General features: G+C 52.7%; 1 protein-coding gene across 2 annotated transcripts in view; it reads right to left on the bottom strand.

The window, feature by feature from the left end:
* Nucleotides 1–3558: 3558 nt before the first annotated feature.
* LOC144729611 (uncharacterized) overlaps nt 3559–22334 on the bottom strand; it is a 76927-nt gene continuing 58151 nt past the window's right edge. For both annotated transcript variants that reach the window (XM_078609993.1, XM_078609992.1), the window contains exons 4-7: nt 16582–16741; nt 10300–10379; nt 8764–8858; nt 3559–4392 (exon numbers count right to left, since the gene is read on the bottom strand). In XM_078609993.1, coding sequence (XP_078466119.1) covers nt 4125–4392; nt 8764–8858; nt 10300–10379; nt 16582–16741 — 603 coding nt within the window. In that variant the 3' untranslated portion in view covers nt 3559–4124. The remainder of the gene's footprint in view (nt 4393–8763; nt 8859–10299; nt 10380–16581; nt 16742–22334) is intronic.

Raw genomic sequence — 22334 nt, 5'->3', positions numbered from 1 at the left:
ACGTAACCTACCGTACCTGAAAAACGATGCGCTTGCATGTTACTCCAACAAACATTTACCAAAACGACTGAACATCGTGCTGTTTGGTAGGGGAAGCCCGCGAGACACAACTGACGCCAATTTTTCCAAAAGCCACGCAAATTCGCTCACGCCTCGAAAGAGGCCACGGGGCGAGATACCCCCACCACCCCCCCCCCTCAAAGATAATAACAATCAACAACCAAACAAGCGAAGGGAATAACAACCCCAAATTTTCATTTTGCTACATCGGAAGTGGCACAAGCTGCAGAAGCCAAAAAAACCACAAACAGCCCAACATTTTCCACAACCAGAGGGCCGAGCTGATACGAGGAGCCGTGCCAGGCCGGGCCCAAACGCGTGCCCAGACTTCCATCTCGCGATTAATCACTCGACACACCCTTGACCCCCCCCCTCCTCCGTCCCTTCAGCCTCAATGTGGTCACGTGTTCTAAGCCAAGAGGGGGCAGCCCTTTCACTGGGGGGGGGGCAACTTGTAGGAGCAGCGCTCACCCGGCACCGATCGTGGACACTTTGTTCAACGCCCCTCTTATTCCACTGGCACATCCGAGCCGAGCTAGGGCAGGCCGTCCTCACAGCATGGGGTCTTTTTCTCTTTCCCCCCCTCTCCCCCGGCTGGCTATCAACCATGCGCTGAGCCGTGTGATCAAATCGTCGTGATACGCAGACCTCAAAACCGGCATCAGGATCTGGCTCGGGGGGGCCAAGCAGGGACACGTTGCTCAATGCGCTGCGTGGGACTTCGCGGTACGACTGCGTCATCTACGTGCGTCTCAACGCATCGCACGCGACATCAGTTGGCACGGTTCTGCTTCTGCAGTGTGGAAAGAGAAACAAAATCAACCCGTGTCCGGGGACGTGGCTTGGATGCGCCAATGGGAAAGGCATTAAACACGAATGGCTCCACGAGTTCACTTTTATAATCGTGGGGGGACGCAGCGGCACGAGACAAGGACCGCGTGCGGTTCGGATTTGGCGCCGCGGAGGAAAACGGGGGGGGGGGGCCGCAAGAGCCAAGAACGCATCGACGGAGGCACATTGGTACGTCTCCAAGCCCTCCCGCGACGACCACACATCGAGGGGTTGCCACCTCTCCTGGTTTTCCCAAGATGGTCATTTTGTTTGTTTTTTGTTTCAGATAAACGTGCAAGTCCTTCCTGTGCATTGCAAGTCCCGCTACCTCGTCCGTTTAACGAATGCCACACCGATGAAGTGCTCCCCGTCTTCCGTAAATGCGAGACATTATTATTATTCTTCCCACGACGTCCCGTTTTTGTTTAGTTTTTTTGTTGTTGCTTTCGCACCGCAAAAGGTGGCAACCCCCACTAAAATCGCATCTCGCGCGCTGCGCAAAGAGTAGGATGACGACGACGACGCTCGAGGTTGCCCTCTCTTCGCAGCGCGGGTTAGTGCCCATATATCCTAAATGCCCAAGGGTGAGAAAAAAAGGGGGGGGGGGGGCACAGGCACAGCGAGAAGAGCCGGAACAGCCCTGGCCAGGGAGACCAACAACAACAAACATCATGGGGATGCAACCCTCTGACCGGGTCCTGGTGTGCGCGTGCAACAATCTTTCCCCGACGGAGCCATCAGAAAACTTGTGTTGCTGCGTTAGGTTCTGGGGTTCACGGTTCTGTCCAGGGATTTATTTCTCACAAGTTTTTTTAGTTTTTGTCCAGGTCACCGTTAGACCGACGAAGGCGACGCATCACAAAAGCAGCCGCAGCCCACAGCGCGAGGCATTGTGGATGTGGTGTGCCGGGAATTCGGTTCCATTTCCCACATCGCAGACGCAGCTGAAATGAATGCCTGGTTCTGGTCCCACTATCCATTAAATGTGCAGTGTCAACTTCAACAGGTGCTCGCAAACAAACAGCTCCCGCCCCTCTCGCAGTCCACAGACTAAATATGGATGTTTGTGTTCGTCATTCTTTTTAGCCGGTATCGCGAATGCTTCACTTCGGGGCAGAGGTTGCGGTGGCTTTAGTTTACAATCATGCCGGCCACGCCGCCTCTGTGGATTTCGATTCAACGGCACCGATAACGCCAGTTAATTGCGTGGGGCGATACGATCACCTCCTCATTCACCACCCCACTATACCTCTTCACGCCGATGCTGCGACGCAACCGGACAAAAACCCAACCTTCTCATGCACGATGAAAATCGTGTTTTGTTTAGGAGTCGAAAACGAACCCTCCCACGGTCCCTTCCACAGGCAGTCCGGCCGAGATTCCTGCCTGGAAGGGATGCACCTTATCGGGGTCGGTCAGTAGGCCTCGAGCGGGCGGGGTTGGGTAGAAGGAATGAACACATGGAGATGAAACATTTGCTTGCTATGCTTGGCCAACAACACTACACAGATGGGTTTACTTTTTTTTTTTACCCGAAACACGGATTTAGTGTCCTTATCCCCGCCGCGCTGAGATTAAACGGCGTTAGGGGCGAGCGCCGCTCATCATCTTGTTAAATGGAACGTCCTTAATCTGGCCAGATGTCTCCTCATCCTCTATCGCGTCGTCGCTCGGCGCACGGTGGGGGTGGTGGCCGCGGCTGCTGCTGCTGAGAGACAGCGCACCTGCCCTCGCGTTCGACGTACGTATGTCTACGTACGTCGATCTTCTTTCGCGCCGTACGTGGCCGACTGTGCGCCGTCATGTACGCACGACGTCGAGCAGCGACGCGATGAATGCGGTTGCGCGTGCGCGCGAGCGCGTCGGTACGCGCGTCTTCTTGATCCACCGCATGCGTTGCCGCGTTTTGGGTCGGCGTTCGAAGCGTGCGTTTAATGCAAGCCTGCGTGGACTCGTCTTAAATGGTGCATGCACGTTCAGTATTTTTTTGTACGGGTTGTTGTACGTTTGTGCACACGTTGGTGTTTATACGTCCACGGACGTCACGTGTCCTTGGGTGCGAGTGTGCACGTGTGGCGAGCGGCGTCGACGTTGTCGGCCCACTGCAATACGATCCTGGCAACCTGCTCAGATGGCCGAGCACCTGTAAACGTTCATGGCGCGCGTTCTAGATTTTAAAATGTTCTGGGCCTCCCCAAGGTAGGGCGGCTCAACCTGCAGCAGTGTGTTATCATCGGCACTGCGGGTACACCCAACCCCGCTCGTGAGCTGCCGTGGTCGGCGCTCACGATAAGGGTGACCGAGGGATACGTGCGTCGGTATGTGTCCAGTATGTGTGTGTGTGTGGCGCTTCGCATCTGTGTGTACTTTCAAGTGAACAATAGTTTATCAAATGTATTTGTGTGCGTGTGTGATGTCTTTGGATGTGTACACACACACGCACTTTTATACGCACGCGTTTATGTGCATGTGTGTGTGTATTTAAATTATGCACGCACTTATGTATGTTTACATGTAATGTGTTTATTGTGTGCACGAACGCTTTTGTTTCGGCCGCCCACAATATTGGCGTTGAACGCCGGCCAAAGTCGGCCGACCGCTGTGTTCACAACCCGCCGGGGAGGCCCCCCCACCCGCCCACAGCCCCCCCCCACCCGCCCACAGCCCCCCACGCAGCGCGAGTGGCACAACGCGATGCCAGCAGCCTGGGCCCTTGGCCAGCACGGTCAACGAATCGGACAGCGCGGACCCCGTCAAAATCAGAGCCACGCACCCTGCAAGCGCGCGCACGCACACGGCATTTAATTTAATTTGTTCGGTCCTTTCTCAATCCCACTGCTGGATGAAGGACCCCCCCCCCCCCGCCTCCACCTACCCCCCCCCACGCCGCATTGCACGTGAGGGGGGGGGGGGTAGGTGGGGGCGGTGCGAGTTGGCCAAGCGAGGCGAAGCTCGGGGCCCGGTTTCGGATCGCATCTCCGCACCACCGATGTTGGCCGTGGCCGCGAATCGAACTCCGCGCGGCACGGACAGCGTGCCGACCGCCACGTGGGCCTCGGGGTGGGGTGGGGGGGGAAATATATATATATATATAAATCGACCCGACGAAGAACACGAAACAAAAATAGTGCAAGCGACGTGGCCCCCATTTTTCATCGACTGGTAAACGTCCCATACGGCAGCGACGGACAACGACGCCGGGTCGGGGAAACGAGCCGTCGGCGCGGCCCGAGTCAGCGCGGCACGGGGCTGAGCGCCGGGCGGAAGGGGTTCTTGAGAAGGCGGTGGTGGCGGAAGTCGTAAACGGCCCGGCTCAGGAACACGAGCTCGGGGTCGGTGTCCGGGGGCACGCGGCGGTGGAGGGGCGCCGAACAGCCCGCCGGGTGCGGCGGAACGGTCGGAGGCGGCGGCGGCAGGAGGAGACCACCGGTGCCGGAGGCCTCCGTTGTCGGAGCGCCGGCGGCGAGGCCCTCGCGACGACGCTCGATGTCCGCCCAGAATCTGGACAACCGGACGGGGAGGGAACGGACGTCAACGGCGTTCTGTGCCGGGGCCGGACCCCGCGGCTAACGAGCCGTCCAAACGAGGCCCACCCCACGCCCTCCACCACCACACGCGCAGCCCGCTTGGCTGCCCCGCACTGACCGGGGTAGTGAAGTATGGTCAAAACAACCCCGATGACTGACGGCGGCATAACAGGGCCTCCATCCGGTGGGGGAGTTTAAAAAGTTCTGAAATATTTGAATGATTTAAATTTAAGCATGTGTATGAGCGGTGCATGATGACCTTAAGCACAATTCCCAACAAAGGCCTAATTATGCAACTTCCAAAACATTAATTGTTTCATTCAGTAAAGGACGATAAAAAGCTAAACTTTAAAAACCACTAGAAATCACTGGAGAAATGCAGGCACAAAATAGTAAAAGTTAAAAAAATAAGATATCAAGCAAAAATACAGAAAATAAACCTAGGGGGAAAAAAACAATTCTATTTGGATTTAGAAGCAAAGTCGGAAATGCTCGTGGGATATCCAGTATGCTGAAGACCTTCACAAATAAATACATGCTCAGCTTCGCTTTGAAGGTGACAGAGATGCACGTTCCAATGGGGTTTCACTTGAGCCAACATTTAAACTTACAATAGATAAACATATTCCCCACAGATGTTCCAGTCAAAGAGAGTGGCGCGGCACTCATGAGCCAGAAGTGGAAATTCCACATGCCAATGGCGAAGGACAGTTTCTCGATAGGAGCAAAAACTGCCGACTTCCAACAACACAGCAGAGAGAGCTGTACAACTCTCCCGTGTGTTGTTGTACGTTCTACCGCGTGTGGCACGATGCCCGACATTCCGCTCCCAGCTGGCTAAAGTTGGCACGTGCAGCGAAATGTCGGACGTCACACGCCAGACAACAAGCGGCACACGCCCTGGAAAACACATGGCAGAGCTGTAAGAACCCCACCACGATCACGGAGACACGGACCGGGAATCTAACTTCCGATTGCGAAGTCGGGCATCCCGTTGCCGTGCCATCTGGCCGGGACACGAGATGAACGTGCATACGGCTATCAAATAAATAGAAGCACCTTTAGCCCGGCGTGCGAGTTCGAACGTTCTCCCGGAGGCCTGCTCTTCAGACGTTACAGATGAGTTTCCCCTCGTACTCCAGTTTTTAACGATGAACATAAATTCGCTACAAGTGGCCAAAAAACCCACGCGGTGTTTGAGCGGGGCAGGAGGAATGGGGGTGGTGGGGCGGTGGTGGGCCCTTTCCCTTACTCCCGAAAGTGTGCGGGACTCGGCTCAGTCGGTCTTTTTGTTACGTAAACAAAAAATGATTACATCCCAGAAAAATGTGCTGCGTCGTTTACGCGTTGGTCGGCGAAGCTAAAGGGAATCGTTTCAAGAGTTTGCTTTAGAAAAGCACTTTTGATGAAGTACGACTACAAAACAAAGGCTTTTTGCCAAATGAATTTATGACGAGATTTTTTTTTTATCATCCCGCTCGGCACGTGCCACGAGAAGTCCACCTCGGTTTAACGATCCATGAAAACACCGTGCGCAGGTGCCTGCTGCCGTCGGTCTCGGAGAGGGACTTTTAATTTGTTTGTTTTTTTATTTATTTGGAATGTTTAGATGGGACGAGAATTATAAAAAGAAAAATGATACGGAATTTTTTATTTTTTTTACTTAACATTTTCACCCAAAAACAACACAAACCCTCAATTTCAAACTTTTACCGGTACACAAGTCTTAAACGGTTAGATTAGTCTTAAAATCACGAAGCGTAGAGACAGCCCTTTTGTCAATCCACTAATGGATAATTGCCTCCCCCATGGTGTGCAGATCATGGGGGGTGGTGGTGGTGGAGGGGGGTGATCATGCTTCACCACGCTGGTCAGTGTGGCTTGTGAAGGCCGAGAGTAATGTACACAGTGGTGTACAACAAACAATTGTGTTTTCTGCGCTACCCCCTACTGACAACTTCGCCCCCGCTGCAGCCTACAGCGCCTGTGGAACTGCATGGCAGTCACCCAATCCAAGCGCTATCCAGGCTCAAAACCTGCTTGGCTTCCGAATTGATTTAACGGCCTTAAGTTAAAGCGGTTGCAATTCACGCGCTACCAGGAGTGTGCGGCGCTAGCCCTTGTCACTTGGCGAACCTGAGAAAAAGAGTCGCAGTTTCACATTCCTATGGCAGGGGCTGATCTATCCAGGGGAGGGGGTCACTACTGTTGGCCCAGGAAGGATGATGGGCAGAGTCGGGATTTGAACTCGCGACCTTCCGATAGCAAACAAAAATGGCCCTCAACCCCAGCACCACAACAACAATGCGGAACTTTCAATTTCATTTGACACTTTTTTTTTATCCCAAAATAAAACTCGGGACGGTGTCGCTTAATTAACACGGAGAGAAATTAAATACATCGGCAAAATAACAATGATGAATTAAAGTACCAAATGGCACACCTGCTTGTGCAACAACAACAAAACAGCCCGTTGATTTAATTTTCACAATGAGGATGATGCGAGATGAAGCAGAAGATGAAGCACTAGGTGTGCAGGATATTAAGGAAGTTGTTGCAGGTGCACCGCTTAATTAAAACGAATTTAAGTCAGTAAACATTACTCCCTTAATTAAATATAACTCCAAATTGCGTTCACGAATTTCACGTCCTTCGAGAGCTCCGGCAGCGGGCTGCATTAGAACTGGGGCTCCCTGGAAGAGGACGTGACAGAACTAGTGCTCGAGTCACTTCGACACCCTGTTCTCTGCACACCACAAGGCAACACCCTTGCACGTGCCCTGCAGAGGTGACTGATCACATGCCTCTCACGGAAATATTCAATCCTCAGAGCTTCAGCACGCACGCAAAAATACTGAATCTAACCACGACAATTTTATTCCGTGCAGTCGTTGACGTGTTAATTGAAAAAGTTTTCACGGAACATTTTCTATCCACTGCTGGATGAAAGCCTCCCCCCCCCCACGCCCCATGGGATTGTTTGACCATACTTCACCAGTATGGTCAGTGCAGTTCAGATATCACTTGCCACTGATGTTAGTCGTGGCCAGGAATCAAATTCAGGCCGCGGTCATTCAGAAGCATCAGACTTTGTATTTATACTGGAGGAAACTGATGAGCTTTGAAGCGCTTCATCACAGATGTCCAGGAGGGGCGGGTCAGAATGTGCCATTAACAATGCAGAAACACGATAGGAGTGCAAAGCAGAGGAAAGGCAAGTAAAAATCACACAAAAAATACAAAAGTAAACTATTTTTGTATTTTACCAGGTAAAGCCCACGAAGCTATTAGCTTATTTTTCAGACGCGGCCTGGCCACAAACAAGTGGCTTATCACGTGGAAAAATGTAGAGCAGCCAAACAAAATACAAACATCTCCAACGCTTGTTTCATTTGCTGCCCGGGTTAAACCCATCACGTGGTTACACTTGAGAATACAGCTTAAATCACGGGGCTAGCTAAACTAAGAAGCTGAAACCAGGACCTCAGAGGCTGTGGCTTAGGTGCCGACAAGGACAATGCAGTGTCAAAGCGTCACCACAAACACTTCACAACCCACCCACTCGCCAACTCGCTCGCTTCCCTGTTTGCGTTTGAAAACTACGCCCCCGGCGTCATCGCCACGACTGCCTTTCTGACACCTACGCAAGTGGCTCCGAGAATTCCACCGCCCACCTTGCGCGTTACACATATCCCCTTCAAGCTGTCCACAGCAAAGTCACGCCCCCCCCCCCGGCTCGTGGCGTGAAAGAACCAGGGGGTGGGGGGGGGGCGACTTCCCCCAGGAGGCATTTCAGACCCAGCCCGCGTCAGCAGGTAAAAAGCGTGCCAAGTAAATTGAGAAAAACAAATTTCACGGAGGCAAATATATTCTCAACGATTAAAATCGAGGAAAGCACGGTGATAGAGAAACGCAAGATCTTTGAGCTGAGAGATTAAAAAAAAACTATTCCTGCAGTAGAATCTATAATAAAAAAACACTTCTCAGGTGGCCGAAATGGCCCCGCGCTCTGGCCCCAGTGCAGACGCGAGTCCTGGGGTCCGATCGGGGGAGAGAGGCGGCAGGGGCGGTACCCGAGTGCCCGTCTCAAATTCCTCTCTCCGTCACTCGTGACATCTGCCAATTGCTCCTGTCGTGAATGAGAAAAGTCCCGCGGGGGCGAGACGGTGACGAATACAAAAAAATCCCCCACCCCACCCCACCAATAATAAGACACGAGAGGTCGGGCGTGAATAAAAGCCCGCCTCTTCATCGGAACTGGGGTTCCGGCACTCGTGACGAACGGCCAAGTGCCCACGCACTTTCATGGTGACGACGACGACGACGCGGGAAAGACGCTCCGTACCTGCAGTACTCGGCGAAGGTTAGGACGTAGCACTTCTCCTCGATGCACGCCACGCTGTTCACGTCCTGATGCCTCGACGCAAAGATCTCACTTTGCTGAAACGCAGACGCACAGGAGCGCGCGCGAGTCAGCGTGCACAGCGGGCAAGGCGACTACGGTGACGATGGATATTGCGGGATTGATTGGAGGTCAGGATGATGATCATGATGTAGCTCTTAATGGCGATGATAGAGAGATTATTATTATGGCAAGACAAGTTCTGACGGCAGTAATTGAAGCAAAATTAATGATGATGATGATGATGAGAGAGTATGAGAATAGTGGGCAAACAGTGACGACGCTCTTGACGATGATGGCACTCGTGAGAATGAGTTTCCGATGACGATTTAAGTCTTTCTGATGATGATAATATCATTCATGACATTGACAAAACAACATGTATCGACTTGTAGAAAGGACATGTGTGGGGAGAGGGTGAGTTTAAGCATAGGAGCTCATGGGTGGGGTAGTCCAATAGGGTAGGGAAGGGTGGGGGGGAGAGACAGGAAGAGAGTGACTGTCAGAAATAAATAATGTGTCGTTTCCATGACCAGTTCCAGGCAGACCAGACTGAGTCATGCGAAGTCCGACCTGAAATGTTAGCATAATAAGAGTGCTACCAGGAAGGGCTGAGGACAACGATGATGATGATGTTGATGGTGGTGTTTTTTCGTCTCTTTAAACAATGTATAAAGATTTATAAAACACTGGGTCAAATTACAAAAATAACAAATTCCATTTATAACACTTTCAAAACTCTCACGTGTACACATTTCCCCACGACCACCGCCACCACCGGCCCAGACCTCGCCTAGATTCATACCCAGTGAAGGTGCACATTCTCTGGGTTAGACACGAGGCCACAGGGAGTGTGGAGGAGGGGTGGAAGGCAACGTGAAGATTAAGGTTGCCACCTGTCCTGGATTTAACGGGATTGTCCTCTTAATGATGTAGCCGTGCCGGGAAACCTGAAAGTCTTCCGGAAATATTACACGTCCCGGCTTTTTAGTCGGTTGCAGAAAAACACACCAGTCGCTAGAATGATAGGCAGGATATTTTCATCACCTATGAAAATGTCACATTTTCGTTTCGTTCCTTTCGAGGTGGCAACCCCAGTGGGGGACAGGAGAGGCAAAGGTGGATGGAATTGGCGGGGGACGAGCGCGGAGAGGCGAGGCCCGATTCGACTCCGGTACAGCTCCAACTACCTCACAAATGGCCATGAACACACGACTGGCTTCGTATAGAAGGGGGCAGCGACACGTTTGCATCCTGCTGCGCGGTAAATTCAACTTTCGCGGAATTTTCAGCCCGTGTGCAGGCACCGAACCGATTACTACATTTATTATTATTATCCCAGGATCGCGGATAGGTGGCGACGGCTTGGGACGAGGGCGGCGGGGGAGGTGGGTAGGCCGTCGTCAACCAGCAGTGGATCGAACACGGCCGTACGACGCGACGGCCGTGCTCGTGTGGTGGCAAGGTGGGCGCTCTCACCTGGCAGTGCTTGTACGCAGGCCTTCCCCCTTGAGTGTGCTCTGGCCGGTAGTACCAGAAGAGGCTCATGGTCAGCTCACCTGTGAATCAACACAGCAGGAGGCTTGTCAACACACCGTTCCAAGTGCTGTTTTTGTTGCACTCTCGGTGAAAACCCAAGAGATGGGGGGGGGGGGGGAGCATTCGTCTCATTTTGCGCGAGTGAACGCAGGTTTTGCGAGAGTCGCCTGTTACTCGCAGGAAAGAGAGGCACGCGAACAGCTGCGTGGCCTGGTTAGTTGAGACAGCTTATATACACACACACATAAACAGTGTACATTATATATATGAAGCTTACATGTGCTATAGATCCACTGCAAGTGGGTAGATGCAGAGGGGGGGGGGGGGAAAACAGATGGGACGATTAATTGATTAAGTCGGTTTATCGGCAAAATATTGCTACAGAGTGCTTTTATTGTCGATTTCTTGGACACGCTTATAAATAGGCGGGACGGTTTTCGGCGAGTTATCCGATCAGTCGAGCTATCGAATTAATCATCAGCAGAGGAATCCCATCACTTGCATAAATCGCAGAGACCAATGCAGTTTTTGTTCAAGTCCAGGGGTCGGCAACCAAAATAACAAGAAGAGCCATTTCTATCCAATTCGGTACAAAATTCAGTATTTCAAGAGCCGCAATGCATCTGAGTACATACTGTACTCACGTACATATCGTCAAGAAGCAGCCCGTAAAGAGCCGCATGCGGCTCCGGAGCCGTAGGTTGCCGACCCCTGTTCTAGTCCGACCAGCGGTAATCGTTTCCCCATGGGTAGAGAGATGCCCCAAACGCCGTGGGTGCCACGGTGGCTAGGAGATGTTAACTACCTCGCCTAGTATACATGAGGTCGTGGGCCGATCCCGGAGTTTGTATGTTCTCCCCGCGGTCGCGTGGATTTTTCTCCGGGTCCTCCGGTTTATCCCCCCACATTTAGAACCAACATCACGCGCTCGGAGTATTTGACTCGTAAATTTCCACACGATGATAAGCCCACTTCGTTGATCAATCATTTGGAGCGCTTCTTAAAACGAGCTAGATATAGCTCGGCGAGCTGTAAATGGTAACTAAAAAAAGATTTGCAGTAAATAGTAATTTGGTGTCTGCAGCAGCGACGATGCCTCGTGGCGACCACACCTGGTTCGCCCAGATGCAGTACGAGCTCATTGTGAGGTGGTGGTTTGTCATCGCCGACACGCACTTCCCATTTCAAAACACTAACATTGAAAAGAAATAGATTTTATTTAAATGTACGTAGAAATTCGTAATCCGATTTGCCAGTGTCATCCTGCGGCAGATTTGCCCGCAATGGGGTTTTTTAAAAATGGAAATGTCGGTATTTGCAGCACTTTTCTAAAATGCTGACATTCAAACACACCCCCCATCTACACACACACACACAATCATGCACGACATATAAATATTATCAACATCCATTGTGCGTTCACCATTAGGTGTGGCTAACTGTGGACCTGGCTGTCCTTGCGGCCTTCGCATGAAGCTTCAATACGCACCAGGTGCACAAAACATGCATTCACAGCCGAGTTGACCTAGTTGAGACCCAGGGCCAGTTTATACAAATATCACCACCAGCCTTGTGCATTGGGCTAGGGATGTGACCGAGACCATTCAGGCTGACAAGACTTGCTGTAGCAAGTTCCCATGCCGGTCCTCAAAGAGCACCTCTTTGAGGACCGGCATGGCATTAAGGCCGAGTCAATCTTGGGGAATCTGGACAGATTAAAAAACGTGGAAAAAGGGCCAGGGGTTGAACTCCGGTCACAGAAACCGTAGCGCGGCGTTCCAACCGGCCGCGTCACCGTATACATTTCACACGCACACACCCACAGAAACACGCGAGCAACAAGGCAACAAAGTTTATCCGAGCAGCGGCGGCAGCGGCGGCGGCATTCCAATGAGGAAAAAAACAAGAAAGAAACGGAGCCAGGACTTGGACGACTGCCGCAAAGCCCAAACCGCTGGGCCCTCGACCGTGCTTCCCACAAAGCTCGCACGCGCGCGGAACCAAACAAGGCGACAAAACGACACCGTGCATCAGCTGCGCGGTTACACCCCCCCCCCGCCCATGCCCCTCCCCCACCCACGCGCGACGTGTCGCGCATCATCGTGTACGCGGGGCGAGCAGCGAGGACTGCTCTCACGGACAGGAAGGGAGTGTCTCTCGGAGCCGCTACGCTGTAACACCGTTCATCATCCCCACTTTACTTGCTTCGCGGAGAGCTGACGGGGAAATGGTCGGGGATGGGGACGGGGGCGGGGGGTGGTGGTGTGGGCCCTGCAAGCTCGTGAAAACCATGACCTCGGTAAATAATACCTTTTATATGACGAGGGCAGGACTTGCCGATTCAGTTGGAAGAACATCGCCGTAACCTCTCTCGCAAATAACAGGGCAATTAACTTGACCCCTTGCGGGCGGTGGTGGGGGGAGGGGGGAAATCACTGCAGGCTACTCTCAAGTTAAAACATTTAATCAACTAGCGATGAGGAAACACACGCAATTAAATCACTATTAAATGGCGCGCGTGCGTGACCGTGTGCGCAACGCGGACCGCTGAACTGCGCTACGATCCCAGGTCGACCTCCGTGACCCCAGGGTTAACTTTTTGTGCCACGTGCGAGTGGTCCGCGAGCCTGGCTTGTGCCTCCCCTAGTTGAACTCGGCCTACAATATGAGCCTTGTGTGGCAGCGGGGTTCATGGGCAGTGACGCGTTTGTGCATCGGTTCCGTGCGCATGTATGTCCGTGGATGTTTGCAGGCACGTAGTCGTGAAATGCGATTATATAAAACGGGAGTGGTAGCGTAGTGGTTAGCACGTTGCGATACGAACCCAGCGACCCGAGTTATATTCCCGCTCATGGCCAACACCAGTGACGATTATTTTCAAACTCCCAGAGTTTGAATCAGCCTCAAATGAGTACCTGGTGCAGTGTGTAAACATTGCTACGAGCTAGTCAAAAGTGGCCAGGTGTGGTTCGCTGACCACCCACCTCCTCCCCCGTGTGCAGTTCCAGCCTTGATTAGGTGCTCGCTAACAGCACTTGCCCCAACAGTCTGTTAAGGCTATATGGAGGATCTTTGTTTTTGTATATTCAAATGCATACGTGTATTGGTGTAAGAGTAGGCATGCAAGCATGTGCGCGCGTGTGCCAATGTGCGTACGAAGTGATATTACGTTAAATTATTTTACCCGAAACTCCGCAGCTCCGTACGGCTCGTTTACAAGCGGCCACAAGTTTGCTCTGCCGAACGCCTTCGCCAGAGAGGCTACATCGATTCATTAAGCAGGACCCATTTATAGGCACCGCTGCGATCTACTTACTCGTCGGCGGCATTAAAATAAAAAAAAAATACCGGTGTGCTCAAACGAGCGCGGCCGTACCGCCGAATTGTTTCTGACTTTTACAAGATGCCGTGTTTGTTTTGGGGGGGGGTGGGGTGGGGGAGAGGGGTTGGCGCACAACGCTCGTGGTTACGCCGCCCACAAAAAAACCCGCTGCGGCCGCGCGCCGACGGCTGAACAAAATCCGTCGGCGAAATTTAAAGTCCCTGCGCGAGCGAACAGGAAGAAGAGTCTTCACGTCACGCTCACTCGAGAGAACCCAGAAGGACCGGGCTCGCCGGGAAGGTGAACTAAATATGATGCCGTTGTCCCGTTCAATCGCAAATTAAAATGGCAACAAAATATAAACTCAACGCTAAACAGAACCCAAAGGCGGGATAAATCAACGAGGAGGAAGATACATCGGGGCCCGGTTTGCTTCATTTATCCGGCGACTCGTGGGACGCGACTTTTAGTATTGTGGCCCACCAATTAAGCCCACTGACCGCACGACCCCCCCCCCCCCCCCACCTCCCCTCCCCCCTCTTCCCCGAGGTTACTCAGGCCACAAGACAGAGGAGATCACATGTCCACGCCTCTCGCCACCGCGGTGTTCGGAAGGCGTTTGTTTCACGTCGCGTGTTGCGTGTGCGCGTGGTCTCCGTCACGTGCACGCACGCGTTCTGAGTTTCCCCTGCACGGTGCGCATGCCGTGACCTGCAAGGCACATCTCGTGGCCCGCGGCGAATTTAGAAATCGGCAGGACAGTTCTAAAAGAGGGAATATTCTCGTTTAAATTACGTTTGCGTTTTGTTTTTTGGCGGCCCCGTACTATTAATACAGGCCACAGTGGGCACTAACGTTGTGTTTACACGAAGGTTTCACTGGTCACGTAAATTGTGCGTTGCCTTCACCCCACCCCAATCCCATCCTAACCCAACAAACACCCCCATCCATTCTACCGACCGCCAGCTCAATAAACCCTCACTGTGGCTCCTCCCAGGTCCAGGCCACGACCCCTCCCCCACCCCTACGCAAGCGGCCGCAAAAAATAAACCGTCCAAAGCAAACGACAATTAAAGAGAGAAAAAATTGACGACACGGAGCATTCCGCCCTCCGACCGAGCTTTTACAACTACGAGCTCGCGAGCTTCACATGTGGCAGCGATTTTCAACGTTATTTTGAAGAAAATAAATGCGGGAGAGGGGAAGCGATGAAGGCGGGGGGTGGGTAGGGGGGTTATCCAGAAAAGAGTTCTTCCGTTATTTAAAATAAAGACGTAAAAAGAGAACCGATGTCTTCGCTATCGCCAATAACAACCCAATCGTGCAGAGCTAAGATGCGGTAAAGACGCGTCCCTCCGAGGTCATCAGACCATTGCACACCGTTGCAAATGAGATGTTCCACCTCGATCAATTAGCCGGGTGAAGTATTCTAATTAATGAATAACACTTTTTTTTAACTACTTCCAAAGCCACTGCAAGAGGCCTCGCCCACTCAACACGTTGACGAGATGTCAACTACCTCGCCTGGTATGCAAGGAGGTCGTGGGTTTGATCCCGATCCTGATGCCTGTATATTTGGATTTTGCATTTTCTCCCCATGGTCGCGTGAATTTTTCCTCCGGGTCCTCCGGTTCTTCCCTCCACATTTAGAATCAACATTAAGCGCTTGGAGTATTTGGCTGTCGCTACAAATGTCCACACGACGATCAGCCACTTCGTTGAGCTATCAAGTGGCCAGGTCTATTCTGAAAAAGAGCTGCATAAGCTCAGGTGGGCCCTTACCTGGTGAAAATCAAAATAGTTAAAATAGTAAATATGTGTTCCAGGTTCAACTCGGGTTACGAGAGCTTTCCCACCAACGCTGGGCTGAGCGATCCGACGCGCTGATGAAAACGTTTCGATGTCACGGGGAATTATATACTTTTTTTTTCTTCCCCGGATCTCGCTCCAAAGTCGGATTACGCGGGCCACGTTTTGTGAGAGGTTGCAATTTCCATTTCCCACCACCCCCGCGCGCCACGGGATCGAATTGTCAATTAACTATTTAGCACTGTGAGAGATGAGCACGCGTTATCACGGGCAGCGGCAGTCGCGAGCAACACCTAGGGGCAGCGTCTCCCCCGTAGCCGCCACCGATACCAATAGCCGCCATTCGCCACCAAGTGACATCACCACGGCGCCTGTGCCAGGCCAGGTGCAATTTGAGGCCACGTGAAAGTGTCAAAGGCTCGCTGACAGGGAGGTCTCTGGACAGACCTTTGGTGCCATGGGTCGGTCGACTGAGATGACCAGTAGATGCACCCAGCTGTACCCACCACTCTGCCAACTTGTTGCGTTTTAGCCGCCCGATGCGGCGCTCGTTGTTGTGAGCGTCGCTCCTCTGCCCTCCGTTGTTGCTGGAGGGCGACTGCATCCAACTGCCTAGCAGCAGCAGCAGCGTCCTTCACGAGCCTCCTCCCATAGCCGCCACCCCCGCTACCATCATCAGCAGCATTTGTAAATATTACCAGCTACACTGCTGAATGTCAGTGGATAGATCACGGCCGATAACGATGATAATCATTTACTGTTCCTTAATACAAATAAGAGTAAAGCAGGTAAGGACAGCCAGCCACTTTGTAACATTATTTATTTAGCAAGGTTTCCAAGGGGCGTAATCGTGCCAACGAGTAGCTTTCGTTAAAATCGGCATTATCATCCCGGGCAGATAAATAGCTTCTTGTCCTTTAAGAAACAAACCGAGCCAATAATTGAGAGATTAATGAGCAAGATTAGTAATCGTTTCAAGCAGATCGAATCTATAAATCGCATTACAGGACTCGTTCTTTCCTTTAGCCACCGTATTTGCACTGCGAGCATGTACATGTGCACGTGCGTGCGTGCGCGTGCGTGCGACGTACCGGACCGCGGATCCTCCCAGAGGGCGGAGATTTTGGCGACGAAGGGCAGCGATCGGCGGCGAGCTCCGGAGCGCAGGAGCACGCAGTCGCGCACGCGCACCACGAGACCTGCGCAGCGCACCGCCGAGAAGCAGCGGCGCACCGCCAACTCCGCCTCGCCCTGAGCACACACGCACAGAGACAAACAAAGATGCCACCGTTTAGCCTCGCACTCAGTCGGGACAAGTGCTGTTAGCGAGCAGCACCTGTGAAGGCGGGCGCGGCACGCGAGGCGGCGGGTGGTAAACACCAGGCCCCGCCGCCTTTGTCTCCCCAGTGGCGATGTTTACTACACACCAAGTAATCGTCACCGGCGTTTGCTGCGAGCGGGAATCGAACACGGGTCGCCAGGTTCGTAGCGCAGCATAGCGCCAACCGCTACACTACCGCTCCCCACACACACACACACAGCCACAAAGACAAAGATCCCCCATATAACCTTAACAGACTGTAGGGGCAAGTGCTGTTAGCGAGCACCTATGAAGGCCGGCACGGCACGCGAGGCGGCGGGTGGCAAACACCACGCCCGGCCGCCTTTGTCTCCCCAGTGGCGATGTTTACACACGGCACCAGTTACTCATTTGAGGCCGAGTCGACATAGGGGAGGGGCCTAGGACCGGTTCAAATAAAAATCGGGTCGCCAGGTTCGAGGCGCAGCGTGCTAACCGCTCGCCCTGCACGTACGTACGCACAAACACACCAAACCTCCCGCGACATTCGGTCGCGCAAACAGTCAGGCAGTCCAACGGAGCGAGAGCCGTACGGCAATAGGCTGCCGAATAGTCGAACGCGTTTAAGCGTGGGGGGGGGGGCACGGTAACTCTTGTAAAGACGATCGAATGAGCAAAACTTTGGTGTCAAGTTGGGCTGCTACGTGGAAACTTATCCTTGGGAAAATCGTCTACGTTGATGAAAGGATTGGTCTGCACCTTGCAGACACAAACCAGCACAAAGAAAAGCAGGACACTTGCAAATCTCCAAATATGCATCGTCCCGACACCAAGCTACCCATCGGCTTCCATGCTGCGAATTAAAAACACTTCCCAAGACAAACGCACGTTGGAAAAGGTGTTACGCACGCATTGCGTGCGTACGGATGATTTCTCTTCTTCTTTGTTTTAAATCTCCATTGCAGAATACAACCCCCACCGTCAGCAAAAAATAAAACGCCCGCCAAGGTCACGATAATCAGGTGTGGGAGGGACGAGAGCGAGAGCCAGAGCCGATTTACGGCCAGCGGTGTTATGGGTACGCGGACGCTCGCGGTACGTGGACGTCGGCGACCATTATTTGGCTCGTGCCGCTTCCAAGTCAACTCGGCCTAAAGCGAGTAACCGGTGACGTAGCGTGGGCGACAATCGGCATTGCTGGATGAAAAAGGGGACGTGGATAAAATGCTCGCAACTCCGCAGAGAAACACTGCATCCCCCCCACGGTGTCCCCCCCCCCACGGTGTCCCCCCTGCTGTGTTCCCTCCCCCCTCACTGCCCCCCCCCCCCCCCCCCGCTGTGTCCCCACGGTAAACCCTCGACGGCTGGTGCCGTAAAAGGGACTGGGATTAAAAATAGCGGCGATAAAGTCGAGGTGAGCGTCACAGGCAGGTGACTCCCAGCGGTCACCCCGCTCTCTCGCGGGTGAGACAGCGAGTGAGCGGGCGAGACAGTGAGCTGGCGAGACAGCGAGTGAGCGGGCGAGACAGTGAGCTGGCGAGACAGCGAGTTAGCGGGCGAGACAGTGAGCTGGCGAGACAGCGAGTTAGCGGGCGAGACAGTGAGTGAGCTGGCGAGACAGTGAGCTGGCGAGGCAGCGAGTGAGCGGGCGAGCCCCGGTTACTCAACCCAAGTGACACAGCGGCAATTGACATGGCGGCAATGTCACGAGGACGATGGCGACAGTGACTGGTGTCGTCGGGTTATGCCGAGATATTGCCGGCGATGTCATCAGGCGATTTCGCTTTTGCACGGCGAGCGGAAGCAAACGGCCCGCCAATCCCACGCCGGCGGTGGCTGTGAAGGTGGGATGGGTGGCGCTGCGGTTTGGAGGACCGTCCATCGGGAGGTTGCGACGAGCTCGGACGTCGGTTGTGCTATGGGGAAGGCTGGCTCCTGCCACAGTAAGGTCGCGCTTACCACCGGCTGGCTCAGGGGTTGCGGAGGATGATAAGCGCGGTGACACTTTTGGTCTCCCTGCTCGCTCGCGATTGCCAAACGAGACTTTTTGGGGCTGCAAACCGATTCGACTAAGCGCAAATTCTTCGTTCGTGCGGCACCGACGATGAGTGGATACGTTGTCGTTTGTAGATGGGGGGGGGGAGGGGGGGGGGAAATCTAAATATTATCCGAGTTCTTGTTTACTCTCCCTCTGCAAACCTGCAGATGGCTGGCAACCTTGGATAGAGAAACCTTGGCAAGGCCCCCGCCCCCCCCCCAGTATTAAAAAATAAGTCTCCACTCCCCCGAGTCGCAGCAATGGCACCGGCAGATCGGTGCAACTTGCGAGGGGAGGAATCTGCTCAAGGTCAGGGGTGCGGGCGTTTGGGAAGAAACTAAACCATTGTCTATTTTTAAACCAAAAAAAACACTTTTAAATCAAGGTAAGTTAAACAAAGAGTGCGGGCGGTGGCACGGCGGTTGGGGCACTGCGCTAGGAACCCCACAACTTGAGCTCAATTCCTGGCATCGGTGCCGAGTAACCGGTCTTGGGGCCCCCCCTCCTGTCGCCACCCCCGTAAACCGGCACGACGCGGGAAAGACATCAATTAGCAGGGCTGCGAAGCATTAGCCGAACGACGTCAAGGTTTTATTGCTCGTCAGTTGAACCGTCGAGGGCAGATTCTGTTCGTGTTTATAGTGCATTTAAACGGAATTGTTCCCACCGTTGTGCACAAGCGTAGCCCACGTGCGCGCACTCGAATTGCATGCGCAGAGAGTGCGAGCACTTCTCACGTGCATGCATTACGGTAGCGATCGAGCGCACGTGCGTACGTGTGAACGCGCGCATGTACCGCAGAGGTGTTCGGCGGTTGTGCCACACAGCTCTCGTACCCCGTAACCCGCCCCCCCCCAACCGCACGTTGTTCGGCACGACGTCCGACGTTTCGCTCCAGGTGCCAGGAGCATCGAGTTACGGAAGAAGCGCAGTGGCGCGTGTGCCCGCGCGCTCTACCCCGGAGATCGCTCGCTCACACAGGTGTCGGTGTTTAGTGCCCAGAAATAAATGTCGAGTTTCGCCGATTTGTGTTTTTTCTGCTGGCACAAAGTAGGCACGCATCGTTGCTCATTTGAAAATTGACGCTTTGCCAAGGTAAAAAAATATATTATAAAAAAAACAGAATTTTCTTTCAGTTTTTTTTTAAGCGGCGGGGGCAATGAACACCAAGCATCCGCTCGCACGAAAAATAAACCAGGAAATTACGGCCGGTGTTGTCTTTGGAGAATAAAACAACAGCCACGATGCCATTCCCTCTCGTTTGTTTGTTTTAAATCACCTGTTGTGACAGACTTTAACTGTAATTTCAATCCGTTCCAGGAGAGCCCCTCCAAGTGGAAGCCCTTTCCGCCAGCCGTGGCACGAGCAAGGAATTGCAGGGTTGCGCCTTTATCTTTTTACTCAGAGCCAACCATCGATGGGTGGATGATGTACCGGCACGTTCAACTTTTAGAAACATGCCATTAAAGTGTTTCGCTGCTATAAATGTCCAAATGATAAGCCACTTTGCACAGCTATCATTTGTAACCAGGTCGCTTCTGAAAAATGAGTACCTCAGCGGGCTTTGCCTGGTAGGATGAGAATGGTTGAGTTTTATTTGTATGTGCAATTTGTTTACCTTTCTTGTACTCTGCACTACTCATGTTTTTACACTCACTCTGTTTAACTCACTCTGTTGTGTATCCTCAAAACTCAATTTTAACCCACTTCCCAATATGGTATCGACTGCAAACTTGGTATACTTATGTCATACTGATGACACTATATTCTATCATAAAAATAAAAAAATAAAAATTTTAAACATTTTTTATGATGTTTTAATATGTTGTTTCGGCTTGGTTCTAATTGTCCACAGTCAACTGACGTTGGCTGTAATTGGCCACGGTCCCTTACGTTATGGCAAGCTTCGGGGCCACTTCCTGGAGTCGTGGAGTTCTGCCATTACTAGTACATTTCATAAAATCGTGTTTTAAAAAAAGGTTTTTAAATATTACTTACCGATTGCATTGTTTGCTGAAGCAACGTTCTTACACGCCCCTACTGAACATCTGTGGAAGAGCTTCATAGCTCCTCGGAATTCCTCCAGTATAAATACATATTCTGAACTTGGCACCAACGTTGTTTACACAGCATGGGTAAACGTGTCTTCACTTTGTAGGGGGTTTTCAGTTTCCCCCACTGGGTGATTCTATTTACTATTTGGCCATGCCTGGCCGCGGGATCTCTCACACCTCTACGGGGCCCCGTGATTAAACGCGCTGCGCTAGAAAACGTCCCACGAAAGCCGCATCTAATAACAACGCCGGCTTGCGTGCCCAACAATGTAAAAAGGCAGTAGTGAAGCAACGGGGATTAGATTCTTCGAAGAGCTTTGTGGCTCATCAGATTCCCCCAGTATAAATTCCGAGCAGCAATTTGTTATCGGGTGACGTATTCCAACCACGATCAAACCACTGCTGGATGAAACCTCCACCCACACCGCCTGCAAGCTTTCTATGTTAACGAACGGAATTCTTAACCGCTCGCTCGCCGCACTGCTAGTGAAGAGCCCTCCGGCTGAAGGAGATCCCCTGGAGGGTATGTATTTAGAGGCCCTCTCGGCCGCCTGGCAAGGAGTAACCCCCACACTTTACCCCGCCACTCGCGAACCCAGCCCAACGGACTCAATGTGACCGTTACCCATTTTATACCGTGGGGTGGGACAAGAGCCTTGGCGGTGACGTGGGGGGGGGGTATTTAAGAAAATTGCTCCGTTTGTTTCACAACTGCCTCGCCCGGAGATCTTGATCGAAGCGGCCAAACGATCGCACCGCGGCACCGGCAGCAGCAGCAGATGCAGCAGCAGACGCAGGCACTCCGCAGACGCTACGTTTAAGCAAGCGCACGGCCGAGTGCCAATCGATAATTTATTACCGAGATTTCTGTCGACATAAGCACGCAAGACTGTATGATTGTGAAACAGATGACCGTGAAAAAATATGCGCTTGCGAAATTTGGATGACTCAATAACGGTACAAACGGCCATCGCCTGCAGGGCCAATAACATCTCCTAAACGTACACGCATGGACACACAGAGACAAAGGCTCCTCTGTATAGTCTACAGAGACTGTTGTGGGGCCAACTGCTGTTAGCGAGCACCTATTAAGGCTGGCACGGTACACGAGGGGTTGGTGCGGTTATCAGCACCACGCCTAGACGAACCGTCTCCCCGGTGCTACTGTTTACACTACGTACCTCATTTAAGGCCGAGTTGACCTAGGGGAAAACCAGGATTGGCTTAGACATTCGCCACCGATGTTGGCTGCGAGTGGAAATCGAGCTTGGGTCGCCGTGTTCGTAGCGAGTGCGATAAACCCACGACGCTGGCGCTCCGCGCGACGCACGCACGCACAGATGCGCGCACCGACACACGGGCACAAAGGCCTGCTTAGCCTGGATGAAGCAGCAATGCGAGCGTTGTTAGCGAGCACCTATTCGATGCTGCCAGGACACACAAGTGGAAGGT

This window comes from Lampetra planeri, chromosome 33, assembly GCF_965212315.1.
Source record: "Lampetra planeri chromosome 33, kcLamPlan1.2.h2, whole genome shotgun sequence".
NCBI classification, from domain to species: domain Eukaryota; kingdom Metazoa; phylum Chordata; class Hyperoartia; order Petromyzontiformes; family Petromyzontidae; genus Lampetra; species Lampetra planeri.
This window is presented reverse-complemented; position numbering and strand designations above follow the sequence as displayed.